General features: G+C 42.7%; 1 protein-coding gene across 1 annotated transcript in view; it reads left to right on the top strand.

The window, feature by feature from the left end:
* The window catches only part of LOC126474542 (uncharacterized), a 718,908-nt gene that overhangs the window by 398,766 nt on the left and 304,428 nt on the right, over positions 1-15,714 (top strand). Inside the window, exon 2 of the mRNA XM_050102015.1 lies at positions 3,760-3,876. Coding sequence (XP_049957972.1) covers positions 3,760-3,876 — 117 coding nt within the window. The remainder of the gene's footprint in view (positions 1-3,759; positions 3,877-15,714) is intronic.

Below are 15,714 nucleotides of genomic sequence, written 5' to 3'. Positions count from 1 at the left end.
TTATGTGACAATGAATGAGCTTTAATGAGAACTTTCTGACCAATATATAATTTCTTTGCATTTGCTTTACCGTGTAGTTCTCTCCTTTTGTCTGCTGCAGATTTTATATTTTTAAGAGCCAAATCAATTATGTCTTTGTGTCGAAGTTTACGTGTATTCGGGAAAGGTACAAGCTCTCTGATTCTGTTCGGTGGTTCTTCATTCTTCAGTACAAGAGTAGGTGGTAAAGCAGTGGAATCATGAGGCATTTCATTCAGCACATTTTGAAATAATTGTAGATATCCGTCCCAATGCTGATGCTTTCTGTGACAATAAAGTCTGCAAAGCTTATTGATTTCTTTCATAATCCGTTCAGACGGGTTGCAATGTGGTGAGTACAATGAAATAAAAACAGGTTTGATTTTATGATTCCGAAGCGTGCGTGACCAAACAGCAGATCTAAATTGCGGTCCGTTATCTGAAATGACTTTAGCAACGTGGCCAACTTCACGTAAGAAATTTTTAACAAAGGCGTTGGATACAGATCGTCCAGTGGCTTTACGTAACGGAGTGAAAGAAACAAATTTTGAAGTAAGTTCAACAGCGACTAGAACGTACGAAAATCCATGGGATGTTCTGACAAGCGGTCCCAAGAGATCAACAGCAGCAAATTCTTTTAATTTAGAAGGAATAATAGGAAACAACGGAGCACGATGTGAGACAGTAGATGGTTTCGCCTTTTGACAAAGTTTACAAATAGATAAGACTCTTCGAATTCTTTTTTCCATATTGTTAAAATGACAAGTCGTTCGATAAATATGATAACATTTTCGTGGACCAAAATGTGCGTAGCTGAAATGAATGTACCAAATGAGCCTATTAACAAAATCGTCAGGAATGCAAAGTACCCATAGCTTGTCATCAACAGTGCAGCGTTTGAACAGTATGTTGTTTCTAACCAGATAATAATGCCGAATCTGTGTGTGTCTTTTCATGCCATTTGCTCTTGATGTCTTTCCAAATCGGATCTTTATCTTGTTCATGAGCAATGTCCTTTAAAGATGTGGTGATGAAGTTTTCAAAGGCGACTTTCTGAATGTAAAGAATACTGAAATTTTTCTCGAGGTTGCCTTCTGTGGTACTTTTCTCAAGCCCAGCCGGTGCGCGTGACAGTGCGTCCGCAACGACGTTCTCCTTGCCGGGAATGTAGACTATTGTGAAGCGGAATTCTTGCAGAAACAATGCCCAACGTTTTAACCTGTCATGATTTAATTTTGAAGACATAAGGAATTGTAATGCACGATGATCACTGTATACTTTTACGTGCTTACCAGAAAGAAAGAAACGGAATTTGTTAAATGCCCAAACGATAGCTAAAGCTTCTAATTCAGTAATGGAATAATTTTTTTCAGATTTTGTTAGCACTCGGCTAGCAAAAGCAATGGTTTTCTGAATGGTAGTGTCATTTTCTATGGCTTCTTGAAATAAATGGGCACCAAGACCGACTTTAGAAGAATCCGTGCTAAGGCAGAAATCTTGTGACAGATCTGGATGAGCTAAGATTGGCGCGTGAAGTAACGCTTCTTTCAAAGAATTGAATTCCAATTGTGCTTGTTCGTCCCAGTTCCAAATAGTATTTTTTCCAGTCAGAGAACAAAGTTTTGGTGTAACAAGAATTTGCATATTCAGAAAACGACGGTAAAAATTTACGAGACCTAGAAAGCTGCGGACTTGTCTTTTTGTGGATGGAACTGGAATGGCTCTGATTGCTTCTAACTTTTCAGGATCCGGCTGAATGCCTTCAGAAGAAATAATATGAAACGTCCCCTTTGAACAATTGATATATGACTGTGCTTAAACTGACACACAATATTTTGTTAGCACAACGCAATCTGACCTTCAAAATTCCCTACAAAAGAATGGCCCTGACTAACATTAAACTATACCTTTCACAAATCACTTACCTCACAAAAATCTTCGCTGCTCAAGCTACTGCAATACAGCGAGCGCCACTACTGCCAGCTAAATAAAAGATTCAAACTATGGAAGGCACTAACTACTGATAGGGATAGTTAGCAAATGAAAGATATTAATAGAGAACGAACAATGTATTTACCTTGATATCATCATATATAAATATAGCAGTTCATGACAAATTTCAAAACTCCGCCATCTCTCTCCCCACATCCACCACTGCTGGCGGCTCACCTCCAACTGCGCAACGCTACGCGCTGTTCACATCCAGCTGCCGCTGCCCAACACTACAATGGCGAGTATTACAACAATGCAAAGCAGCCACAGACTGCACACAGCACAGCCAGTGATTTTCATACAGAGGTGGCGTTACCAATAAAAAAACCTAAACAGCCTACTTACAATGTTTACTCGACTTTTTTTTTCTTGTTTTGGTCCATACTACCTGCTTCAAAAATACGGAAAGCAAAGAGCTTGCAGTAGAAGAGGTCGGAGGTAAGAGAACGATTTTCGCTTATAATTTCCGTCTCGGTCGTTTTTGGAGCAGGGTCTCTTATCTCAAACAGATACATATACACTTATCCATCATCCCTGAAACTTTGTAACATCATGACGGAACGACCCTGCATATATTTTGAACTGTCATTGTCCTCTGACACTTCTTTCAAATACGTAACAAGTTATTTTTCCACATTAAGAAAGGCATGCTTCTTGTGTTTGCTAGGTACTCTTCAGTCTAATCAGAAAGCTGGGCAGGTTATCCGTTCGCTCGTAGTCTGTTCGTTTTAAATCAGCATATGGTACACAAAAAGCAAAACGAGGGTAATGGAATGTAGTCGAATTAAAGCGGGTGATGCTGAGGGAATTAGATTAGGAAATGAGGCACTTAAAGTAGTAAAGGAGTTTTGCTATTTGGGGAGCAAAATAACTGATGATGGTCGAAGTAGAGAGGATATAAAATGTAGACTGGCAATGGCAAGCAAAGCGTTTCTGAAGAAGAGAAATTTGTTAACATCGAGTATAGATGTGTCAGGAGGTCGTTTCTGAAAGTATTTGTGTGGAGTGTAGCCATGTATGGAAGTGAAACGTGGACGATAAGTAGTTTGGACAAGAAGAGAATAGAAGCTTTCGAAATGTGTTGCTACAGAAGAATGCTGAAGATTAGATGGGTAGAACACATAACTAATGAGGAGGTATTGAATAGGATTGGGGAGAAGAGGACTTTGTGGCACAACTTGACTAGAAGAAGGGATCGGTTGGTAGGACATGTTCTGAGGCATCAAGGGATCACAAATTTATCATTGGAAGGCAGCGTGGAGTGTAAAAATCGTAGAGGGAGACCAAGAGATGAATACACTAAGCAGATTCAGAAGGATGTAGGTTGCAGTAGGTACTGGGAGATGAAGAAGCTTGCACAGGATAGAGTAGCACGGAGAGCTGCATCAAACCAGTCTCAGGACTGAAGACCACAACAACAACAACTTGGTACACCATAGATATCTTGACATAAAAATATTTCAGATGTATTAATTTGTATATATATATTTATTTACTACAGTTAGTTTCATTTACCGAGACCATTGACTGTCTGTGACGTAACAGTATGTTATTCGTCTGCTAGTAATTTGCTGCAAGATTCACACAACAGTGTTTTCTAGACTTAAATGTTTGTGGATGGAACAGCATCGCGGCGGCCAGTTGTCACAAGATTGATATGCCGCGCAGCGCCATTCTCAGAGAATGCAGAATGCTGCGAAAGCACGTCACAGCTGTGACGCACCGGACTCAAGTCTCCCTGTGTTGCAGGTGCTGCCCGGGCTGTACGTGGGGAACTACCGGGACTCCAAGGACGCGGCGCAGCTCGAGCGCTTCCAGATCACCCACATCGTCGCCATCCACGACGCCGCACGCAAGCTGCACTCGGTATGGTTTCGTTGTTTCTGCTCCTCGCTTCCTTAGCTCCAGTTCTACTCATTACACTGAATTCATGCAGCAATAAATCATCATTTCATGAGACATATTACCTGCAGCAGTACAGGGTGCCGCACTTAAATCCGCTCAAATTTCAAGTCGAATTTACCGCCACATCGTAGTCCCGACGGAGGTCGCGATTGGCGTTCTTGAAAACCATAGGCATCTAGTAAACAGTCAGAACCTCGAAATGATCGAGATGTTACGGACAAGTGGTCTTTGCGCTGAGCGTTCGCCCACTGAAATACACTGACGCGCCGAAGAAACTAGTATAAGCATGCGTATTCAAATACAGAGATACGTAAACGAGCAGAATAAGACAACAAGCGTCTGGCGCAGTTGTTAGATCGGTTGCTGTTGCTACAATGGTAGGTTATCAAGATTTTATTGAGTTTGAACGTGGTGTTATAGTCGGCGCATGAGCGATGGGACACAGCGTCTCCGAGGTAGCGATGAAGTGGGGATTTTCCCGTACGACCGTTTCACGAATGTACCGTGAAAATCAGGAATCCGGTAAAACATCAGATCTCCGACATCGATGCGGCCGGAAAAAGATACTGCGATAACGGGACCAACGACGAGTGAAGAAAATCGTTCAACGAGACAGAAGTGCAACCCTTCCGCAAACTGCTGCAAATGTCAATGCTGGGCCATCAACAAGTGTCAGCGTGCAAACCACTGAACGAAACACCATAGATATAGGCTTTCGGAGCCGAGGGCCCACTCGCGTACCCTTGATGCCTGCACGACGCCTCACTGGCCCCGTCAACACTGACATTGGCCTGTTGATGACTGCGAACATGTTGCCTGGCCAGACGAGTCTCGTTTCAAATTGTATCAAGCGAATGGACGTGCACGAGTATGAAGACAACCTTATGAATTTTGGACCGCGCATGTCAGCAGAGGACTGTTCAAGCTTATGGAGGCTCTGTGCAATTGGAGTGATATGGGACCCCTGATACGTCTAGATACCATTCTAACAGGTGTCACATTGGTAAGCATATTCTTTGATCACCTGCATCCAGTCATGTCCATTGTGCATTCCGATGGGCTTGGGCAATTCCCAGCAGGTCAGTGCGACAACCTGTACGTCCAGTGTGGCTCCAGGAACATTCTTCTGATTTTAAACACTTCCGCTGGCCACCAAACTTCCCAAACATTATTGAGGATATCTGGGATGCCTTGCTACGTGCTATTCAGAAGAGCAGGATTCGTGTTGTCATTTCCGTCCTGCACTACTTCAGACATTAGTCGAGTCCAGACCACGTCGTGTTGCGGAATTTATGCGTGCTCGCAGGGGCCCTATACGATATTAGGCCGGTTTACTAGTTTCTTTGGCTCTTCAGTGTAGTTCGTTTCTTCGGATACCCGAGATCAACTGTTTACGATGTTGTGGTCAAGTGTAATGCTTTGGAGAAGTCTGGGGAAGGTTCCCTAACCCGGCGAGGAAACATCATTCGAGGAAACGCGCGTCACGGACTGCTGCAAACATCGAAAAATCTCAGACGATGATTTCGAAAGACCCGGGGTAATCGCTGAGGAAATTGGCGTCAGTATTGAATGTCAGCAAGCGAATAACGTGTCGGATGGCAGAGGAGGACCTAAATACGAGCCATTTAGTCCAAAACTGGCTCTCGGATAACGTTGACGTGTTTTGGTGAAAGGAGTTCTGCCCCCGAAAAGCCCGGATTTGAATCCTCTCGACTACTATGTTTGGAGCGTATTAGAAAGAGGTACTAATAAGACGAGGCACCCTAATGTCGCTTCTCTAAGCACCGCTGTCTAAGCAGCATGCGCTTCAGGACAAAATTGGAGGCGGTCATTGCTGCTGAAGGGGGTTACATCGAGCAATGTTACTCTTGAAAGATACCACTACTCATATGTACAAGGATATTCACTTTTTACAAAAATTTGCTTTTAAAAATGTTTCATTTACCTGGATTTAAGCGCCGCACCCTGTTGTTTCGTCAGCCTCTCTAACACGTGACCGTTCGTCGGCCACACCAGTTTTTCGCAAAGCATACGCGCCATGTGGATTGCATGCCCTTGACCCGCAGAGGCTCCTCCCTTCGGAGGCTGTGCACGCGCCTCGCTAATACAGCGCATATTTGGTTCCCATACAGAATACAAGCTATCTGTCGCCAATGTACGAGCGTTGGAACTTTAATAGTGGCAACTATTTATTTACAGCTCGTACAAAATAGATACGTGTTTCAAAGTTGTACTGACCTTCACAGTAGTCACCAGAATTGTGTGTAACCCGTTGCGAGCTGTATGGAAGTCGTAGAATACTCGTAGCAGTGCCAGTTGTGTTGACAGTTCGAGCGCAAAATGATGGTCAGGTCCTGCAGAAGGTGTCATCACTTCTGTCTCTAAGCTGTTCGTAGGTTGTGTTTCAAAAATGAATAGCATGCTAACCTAAAGCATGTTAAATGTGAAGCAAAATTTGGAAATTTTTGGTAAGATCTTATGGGACCAAACTCCTGAGGTCATCGGTCCCTAAGCTTACACACTATTTAGTCTAACTTAAACTAACTTATGCTAAGGACAACATACACACCCACGCCCGAGAGCGGACTCGAACCTCATACGGAGTGAGCCGCGTAGACCGTGACAGGACGCCCAAGACCGCGCAGCTACCCCGCGCGGCAGATGTGTAGCTCAGGCCCGTGTGGCCGAGCGGTTCTAGGACCTTCAGTCTGGAAACGCGTGACCGCTACGGTCGCAGGTTCGAATTCTGCCTCTGACATGGATGTGTGTGATGTCCTTAGGTTACTTAGGTTTAAGTAGTTCTAAGCTCTAGGGGACTGATGACCTCAGATGTTAAGTCCCATAGTGCTCAGAGCCATTTGAACCAAACGTGTAGCCCACCCATTACATCGAGAAGCTGAAGCAGTACGTCTAAAATATGACAATGTGAATTCGTCTAATATCTCCACAAACAAGGTAAATAGACGTACAAAATATAAACGTTTAATAATTGCTACACTTTTTTCTATTGAAGGTATTCTTGAAATCACTATCCGTTTTGCCGCATTTACGGATATACGACCAAATTAAGCTTTACAACTACATTTCAACCAGTCGGACTAACTGGACGAATGCTGCCAGCTTTTTCTGTACTAATCTTGGAGTTAAGTAGGTAAGGGATCGTAAACTCCCGCCAATTTATTGAAGGTAACATCCATTTGCTTCATTCTGTTGAAAAGCATTAAGTTTTCCGGTTTTGCGTCGTAGATACTTTCGAAGCCTCTAATGTGGCCTACATTAAAGACGTGGAAGTGACAGTCAAGAAAACAGATGTGAAGCAAGACCTGATATACATAAAATTAAGTTTTGTGAACATGCCTGCCACAGGTAAACGGTGGAATCTCTAATAATCTTTGAAGAGTTTGAAAAATCTTCGCAGTTATTCTACGGAGAACAGGGTATTGCAGCAAAAGATAGGACGAATAAAGTTATCGGATCACATCCTGATTTTGAGTTTATGAAGATGACAAAAAAGAAAATTTGGCGAAAATGTAAAACGCATTCATCTTTTTTTTACTTTCTCCGAAATTTGTTCACTTAAGTATGCACCTGTCACTTATTGTGACGCAGAAAGGTCATTTTCTACGTACAGAAATCTTCTGTCTGACAAATGCATGGGCTTAAGTGAAGAAAATTTAGAGAAACTGGTTATTATGTCGTATTTTAGAAGGAAATAGAAATAAATGTAGAACCCAATTCTGATTTGCATATTTTATTGTCTTGATGGCACACTGTTCATATTTAATGATATGATACTGCATGAATGCATGCATGTTTTACGATCTGATAGTGCATGAAAATCGGGGCTCGAATGATGATACAAAAAAGTACTCGACTTCGGTAACGGTTTGATGTGAGCACTTCATGTCCATACAATGAAATCTAAATAACTTCACTGTCTCTTGGCAATCTGAGACGTTGTTTCTAGGACTAAAATTATAATACAGAACCTCATAGTCTACTGTATGTGCTACTCCGTAATTAACGAATGGTAGGTCGGAAATGTTGTCTTCTGAACGGAACTTGTAGAACTGTGCTCCGTAACATAATTGCAGGAAATCGTGGCACTGTGAGCTCTACTGAACTACACTGTTGGCGGCGCGTTGTCTTTTGCTTGCGTCAGCGGAAGAATCTCCACCTTGCCAGTACCAGGCAGAAGCGAAGTAGTCCATTGTTGAGAGCGCTCTCTCTGCTGGCTGGAAATACTGTCGGTCATAGTGTATGAGACGCTGATGGGCATGGTGGGGGAAGCGGAAGGTAGTTCCGAATAGCGAACGCCATTTGGAACCAGCTATGGTCCCTCGTGTGACTGGAGTGTACCTCTTGAGCCACGTATAGAACACTTATTTGGTAATTTGATCTATACTACTAAGCAACTGAATCAAAGATATTTACCACATCTGAAAGAAAATGGTCTTCTCACATGACCTAATGGAATAAATTGTTCTGGTGTGGCCCATGCTGCACTGGGCCTGAACCGAAATCAAGTGCCACATGAAACCTCGGCACATTAGACTGCTGACAGATCATCGCGCCGCACACATCGAACACTCCATCTTCAAAGCCTTGAAGGCTTCCAGATGGTCACTACGTGCACAGACTATTCTCAGTATCCACTGTACACAGTATATACTATCGTGGTCAACTGTATATGAATGACAGGTGTCACTGCACACACATGTTTCTGCAACAGACGACCCAAAGTGTAGCAAATAATTGTCCTTTCAACACTGAACATGAAGACAGTAGCAATATCAGAGATTCTTCCCATTACAGGCGAGCTGAAATATCGTCCCCGACGCTCCTCTCTGCTAACTGCACATCAAAGAGTACAAGTTACAAATGGACAGTCGAAACGTGGATCAAGACTGTCTGAACAATAAGCACCTGAGTTTCCCGCGTATTATCTCAATCTTTGTTGGAGATGGTCGCCTCTTGCTACCTGCTTCTAGATTGTGTACCTTACAAGCCACCTTACGGTGTATGGTCGAGGGAACTTCTCGTACCTCCATCATTTCTCCCTCCTTCATGTTCTATTCACGAATGGTGCGTGGCAAGAATGAATCTCGCTTAAGCCTCTGTATAAGCTCTAGTTTCTCCGATTTCCTTGGAATTGTCATTTTGCGAAGATTATCTGGAAAGAGTTAGTATGTTGGTTGAGTCTTCTTGGAATGTACGCTCTCGGAATTTTAACAGTTAACGTGTGCCTCACTTGTAGCGTCTGTCACTGGAATTTGGTGAACGTCTCCTCCACGTCGAAATATACCTCCCCTCTCTGTAACCTCAATCAATCCTACCTGGTAAGGATCCCAGACTGGCGAGGAAAACTCAAGGATTGGTGGAACGACTATTTTGTAAACTACTTCCATACGCTTCTTCCAATTTCTATTATCCTGGCATATGTTTTTCTGTTCACTTTAGGTCACTCACGTAACTGCGTGGTATTTTATTGTTGGTACTGTTTCCGGTGACATATTACCCATAGCATAATCGAACATTAATCTACCTCCCCGCCTATTCACGCGTAGTGCATTACATTCATTTGTAATGAGAGCCAACTGCCAGTCGCAGAACTAGTCGTCCATGTTCTGCAGGTCTTTCTGCATTTCGCCAAAGTTTTCTAGCTTTTAGATTAGCCGGACTAGAAAATTATTGTCTGTCTTTAAACACAGCTAAGCACATACATCACAAGAAAATAACTCTGGGTTCCTCCATGCATGATGTTTGTATAGAACGAGTATATTGTCATTCGTAAAATATAATTCACGTTTATATGATCGTTTCCTGAAATCAGTAACTCCGGTATTACTCAATATTAAAATTTTCTTTAGACTTTACAAGCCTCTTTTGCATTGCAATATGTCACAGTCTGATTGTTGTGACATAATTCTGCGAGACTAACTTGGCAATGAGATATACACGGAATTCTGAGAAATCGAGACAAACCTGTAACATTTTAATTAGGGCCGGTGCACGTGTGTTATATCAGTTGACGTCCGCTGGACACTTAGTGGTGTTGCTACGGTCGATGGCATTCCACTCGCAGCGGCTTAAGAGATGAGCCGTAGCGTCAAATTCTTCTAGGGCCCCACAGATCCAACAAGCAGACGAAGAGCGCAGTGCGCGTCGCTAGAGAACATGAGCAAAAGCATTGGCCAAGAGTGAGTAGGAATCACGCTCTGCGCATTCCGTTCAATCCTAATTATGTTATAGATAGTTCATCCATCCTGGGAACCAAGAAGCTCGACGATCTTTTCCTGGTATCGATATTGATACTGCTAAGATATCACTTCCAGGAAGTCTAAGACTTCACAGGAATGTTTTAACTTTAAGTTTTAAGCTTGAAACAAATGACAAAAGCATTTTTTTCTTTGATATAATTACAAAATAACAATTTTGGATTTTTTCCTTTACTTATTCTGTGAAATATTTCCTCTTGCCAAATTTCATGATTATAGATCAAAGGCAAATACAGTATGAGTTTCGAGGAATGAGTTTGCAACTGTCAAAATATGTGGCATATGGCTGTTTTAGGATGCAGTACCACAAGATGTAGAAACGGAACTCCTACACGATCACTTTATTGTCCGTCTGCCTGTATGTCTGTTTGTCCGACTGTTACCAACCCTTACTCTCGGGAACAGGTAGACGTATTGAGTTGAATTTTGTCACGTACTAACGTCTGCCATTCCTTGGCGGTATGATGAACTTCAGCTTGTAAGTCAATAAAATCGATAGACACGGCCATTTGTGTCACATATTGTGATACTCCCTAACTCAGTTGTTAAAACCTGTAGGGTACTTTACATCGACCTGGAGTAATAAAATTTGAAACAAGCAAGGCTTTACAGTAAAGGAAAACATACCAGGAAATTATTAGCTTGTAGTTATATAACACGAAAAAATATTTCTTTTGCCATTTGTTATCCGACTTCAAACTTAAAATTAAGACTGTTTTGAAAGTACTATATATATGTTTGACAGTGTGTCAACATTTGGGGTCGACCTGAATTGTTATGTTATTCTTAAAAAATGAGTTTCACCAAGATCACTTACAGATATTTTTACTGATATTTGATTTCCTAAGAGTAATATATACACATCAAAAAAAGTTTTTCATCACCCCGGTTCCCAGGACTCTTGGAGATAAACGTTGACTGTGGATATTGTATCACAGGCACAGCCACTTTGAGTGTTCAGAGATGTCACTAAACCCGCCCAAAGATGCAAACAACCAAGCATGAGCAGCGCCTATTAGACTGAGGGGGTCCGACAACCGATCAGTTCCAGTCATTCCACCAGGAAGGAGGTACACAGCTCATGTTGTCTGTAGTTCAACCATGACTAGACGGCCAGTATCGCGGTTCGATGGCATCCGCATTGTTACATTGTGCCAGGAAGGGCTCTCAACAAGGGAAGAATCCAGGCGTCTCGGAGTGAACCAAAGCGATGTTGTTCGGACATGGAGGAGACACGGAGAGTCAGGAACTGTCTATGACATGCCTCGCTCAGGCCGCCCAAGGGCTACTACTCCGGTGGATGACCGCTATCTACGGATTAAGGCTCGGAGGAACCCTGACAGCAACGCCATCATGTTGAATAATGCTTTTCGTGCAGCCACAGGACGTTGTGTTACGACTCAGACTGTGCGATGCACAACTTCAATCCCGACGTCCACGGCGAGGTCCATCTTTGTAACCACGACACCATGCAGCGCGGTGCAGATGGTCCCAACAACGTGCCGAATGGACCGCTCAGGATTGGCATCACGTTCCCTTCACAGATGAGTGTCGCATATGCCTTCAGCCAGACAATCGTCGGAGACGTGTTTGGGGGCAACCCTGTCAGGCTGAACGCCTTAGACACATTGTCCAGCGAGTGCAGCAAGGTGGAGGTTCCCTGCTGTTTTGAGGTGGCATTGTGTGGGACCGGCGTAGACCGCAGGTGGTCATGGAAGGCGCCGTAACGGCTGTACGATACGTCAATACCATCATCCGACCGATAGTGCAACCATATCGGCAGCATTTCAGCGAGGCATTCGTCTTCATGGACAACGATTCGCACCCCCATCGTGCACATTTTGTGAATTACTACCTTTAGGATATCGACATCGCTCGGCTAGAGTGGCCAGCATGTTCTCCAAACATGAACCCTATCGAACATGCCTGGGGTAGATTGAAAAGGGCTGTTAATGGATGACATGACCCACCAACCACTCTGACGGATCTACGCCGAATCACCATTGAAGAGTGGGACAATCTGGACCAATAGTCCCTTGATGAACTTGTAGATAGTATGCCACGACGAATACAGGCATGCATCATTGCTACTGGGTATTAGAGGTACCGGAGTGTACAGCAATCTAGACCCCCCACCACCCTCTGGAGGTCTCGCTGTATGGTGGTACAACACGCAATGTGTGGTTTTCCTGAGCAATAAAAAAAGGCGGAAATGATGTCTATGTTGATCTCTATTCCAATTTTCTGTACAGGCTGCGGAACTCTCGGAACCGAGGTGTGCTCCGGACACTGGTTTGATTCAGCTCTCCATGCTACTGTATCCTGTGCAAGCTTCCTCATCTCCCAGTACCTACTACAACTTACATCCTTCTGAATCTGCTTAGTGTATTCATCTCTTGGTCTCCCTCTACGAGTTTTACCCTCCACGCTGCCCTCCAATACTAAATTGGTGTTCCCTTGATGCCTCAGAACATATCATATCAACCGATCCATTCTGCTAGTTAAGTTGTGCCACAAATTTCTCTTCTCCCCAATTATGTTCAACACCTCCTCATTAGTTATGTGATCTACCCATCTAATTTTCAACATTCATCTGTAGCACCACATTGCGGAAGCTTCTATTCTCTTCTTGTCTAAACTATTTATCGCCCATGTTTCACTTCCATACATGATACACTCCACACAAATACTTTCAGAAACGAATTCCTGACACTTAAATCTATACTCGATGTTAACAGATTTCCTTGCCATTGCCAGTCTACATTTTATGTCCTCTCTACTTCAAGCATCATCAGTTATTTTACTCCCCAAATATCAAACTTCATTTAGTAATTTAAGTGTCTCATTTCCTAATTTAATTCCCTCAGCATCACCTGATTTATTTAGACTACATTCCATTGTCCTGATTTTGCTGTTGTTGATGTTCATCTTATATCCACAATTCAAGACACTGTCCATTCCGTTCAACTTCTCTTCCAGGTGCTTTGCTGCCTCCGACAGAATAATAATGTCATCGGCGAACCTCAAAGTTTTTATTTCTTCTCCATGGATTTTAATTCCTATTCTGAATTTTTCTTTGGTTTCTTTTACTGCTTGCTCAATATACAGATTGAATAACATCGGTGATAGGCTACAACCCTGTCTCACTCCCTTTTCAACCACTGCTTTTCCTTCATGCCCCTCGACTCTTATCACTGCCATCTGGTTTCTGTACAAATTGTAAATAGCATTTCGCTCCCTGTATTTGACCCCTTCCACCTTGAGAACTTGAAAGGAGTATTACAGTCAACATTGTCAAAAGCTTTCTCCAAGTCTACAAATGCTAGAAACGTAGGTTTGTCTTTCCTTAATCTATCTTCTAAGATACGTCGTAGGGTCAGTATTGCCTCACGTGTTCCAACATTTCTACGGAATCCAAACTGATCTTCCCCGAGGTCGGATTCTGCCAGTTTTTCCATTCGTCTGTAAAGAATTCGTGTTAGTATTTTGTAGCTGTGAGTTATTAAACTGATAGCTCGGTAATTTTCACATCTGTCAACACCTGCTTTCTTTGGGATTCAATTATTATATTCTTCTTGAAGTCAGAGGGTATTTCGCCCTTTCATTCATCTTAGTCACCAGATGGTAGAGTTTTGTCATGGTTGCCTCTCCCAAGACTATCAGTAGTTTTAATGTGATGTTGTCCACGCCTGGGTCTTTGTTTCGACTTGCCGGCCATGGTAGCCGAGCAGTTCTAGGCGCTACAGTCTGGAACCGCGCTACCGCTACGGTCGGAGGTTCGAATCCTGCCTCGGGCATGGGTGTGTGTGTGATGTCCTTAGGTTGGTTAGGTTTAAGTAGTTCTAAGTTCTAGCGGACTGATGACCTCAGAAGTTAAGTCCCATAGTGCTCAGAGCCATTTTTACCATTTTTGTTTCGACTTAAGACTTTCAGTGCCCTGTCAAACTCTTCACGCAGTATCATATCTGCCATTTCATCTTCGTCTACATCCTCTTCCATTTCCATAATATTGTCCTAAAGTACATTGCCCTTGTATAGACACTCTATATACTCCTTCCATCTTTCTGCTTTCCCTTCTTTGCTTAGAACTGGGTTTCCATCTGAGCTCTTGATATTCATACAAGCGGTTCTCTTTTCTCCAAAGGTCTCTTTAATTTTCCTGTAGGCGGTATCTATCTTACCCCTAGTGAGATAAGCCTCTACATCCTTACATTTGTCCTCTATCCACCCCTGCTTAGCCATTTTGCACTTCCTGTCGATCTCATTTTTGAGACGTTTGTGTTCCTTTTCGCCTGCTCCATTTACTGCCTTTTTATATTTTCTCCTATCATCAATTAAATTCAATATATCTAGCTCTTTTTGCTAGTCCTTGTCTACTTTTGATGTCCTCCTTGCTCCGTCCATCATTGGTTGTTTTGCTGCCTAAGTAGTAGATTTCCTTAACTTCGTCTACTTCAAGACCATCAATCCTGATGTTAAGTTTCTCGCTTTTCTCATTTCTGCTGCTTTTGATTACTTTCGTTTTTCTTCGATTTACTCTCAAGCCATATTCTGTACTCATTAGATTGTTCATTCTATTGAGCAGATCATGTAATTCTTCTTCACTTTCATTCAGATTAACAATGTCATCAGGAATCGTATCATTGAGATCTTTTCACCTTCAATTTTAATTCCACTCTTGTACCTTTCTTTTATTTCCACCATTGCTTCCTCTATGTACAGATTAAACAGTAGGGGCGAAAGACTACATCCCTGTCTTACATCCATTTTAATCCGAGCACTTCCTTCTTGGCCGTCATTCTTATCATTCCCTCTTGGCTCTTGTACATATTGTATACTACCCGTCTCTCCCTATGGCTAGCCCCTTCTTCCCTCAGAATTTCGTATATCTTGCATCACTTTACATTGTCTAACGCTTTTTCCAGGTCAACAAATCCTATGAACGTGTCTTGATTTTTTTAAGTCTTGCTTCCATTATCAGCCGCAGCGTCAGAACTGCCTCTCTGGTGCCTTTACTTTTTCTAAAGCCAAACTGGTCGTCATCTAGCACATCCTCAATTTTCTGTTCCATTTTTCTCTATATTATTATTGTCAGCAACTTGGATGCATGAGCTGTTAAGCTGATTGTGCGGTAATTCTCGCACTTGTTGGCTCTTTCCGTCTTCGGAATTGTGTGGATGATATTTTTTCGAAAGTCAGACGGTATGTCGCCAGACTCATACATTCTACACACCAGCTTGAATAGTCGTTTTGTTGTCACTTCCCTCAATGATTTTAGAAATTCTGATGGAATGTTATCCATCCCTTCTGCGTTATTTGATCTTTAGTTCTCCAAAGTTCTCTTAAATTCTGATTCTAATACTGGATCCTCTATCTCTTCTAAATCAACTCCTCTGTCTTCTTCTATCACATCAAACAAATCTTTCCCGTCATAGAGGCCTTCCATTTACTCTTTCCACCTATTCGCTCTCTCCTCTGCATTTAATAGTGGAATTCCCATTGCACTCTTTATGTTTCCATA

The sequence above is a fragment of the Schistocerca serialis genome, chromosome 4 (genome assembly GCF_023864345.2).
Source record: "Schistocerca serialis cubense isolate TAMUIC-IGC-003099 chromosome 4, iqSchSeri2.2, whole genome shotgun sequence".
NCBI classification, from domain to species: Eukaryota; Metazoa; Arthropoda; class Insecta; order Orthoptera; family Acrididae; genus Schistocerca; species Schistocerca serialis.
Note: the sequence above shows the minus strand (reverse complement) of the source record. Positions and strands in the feature narration are given on the sequence as shown.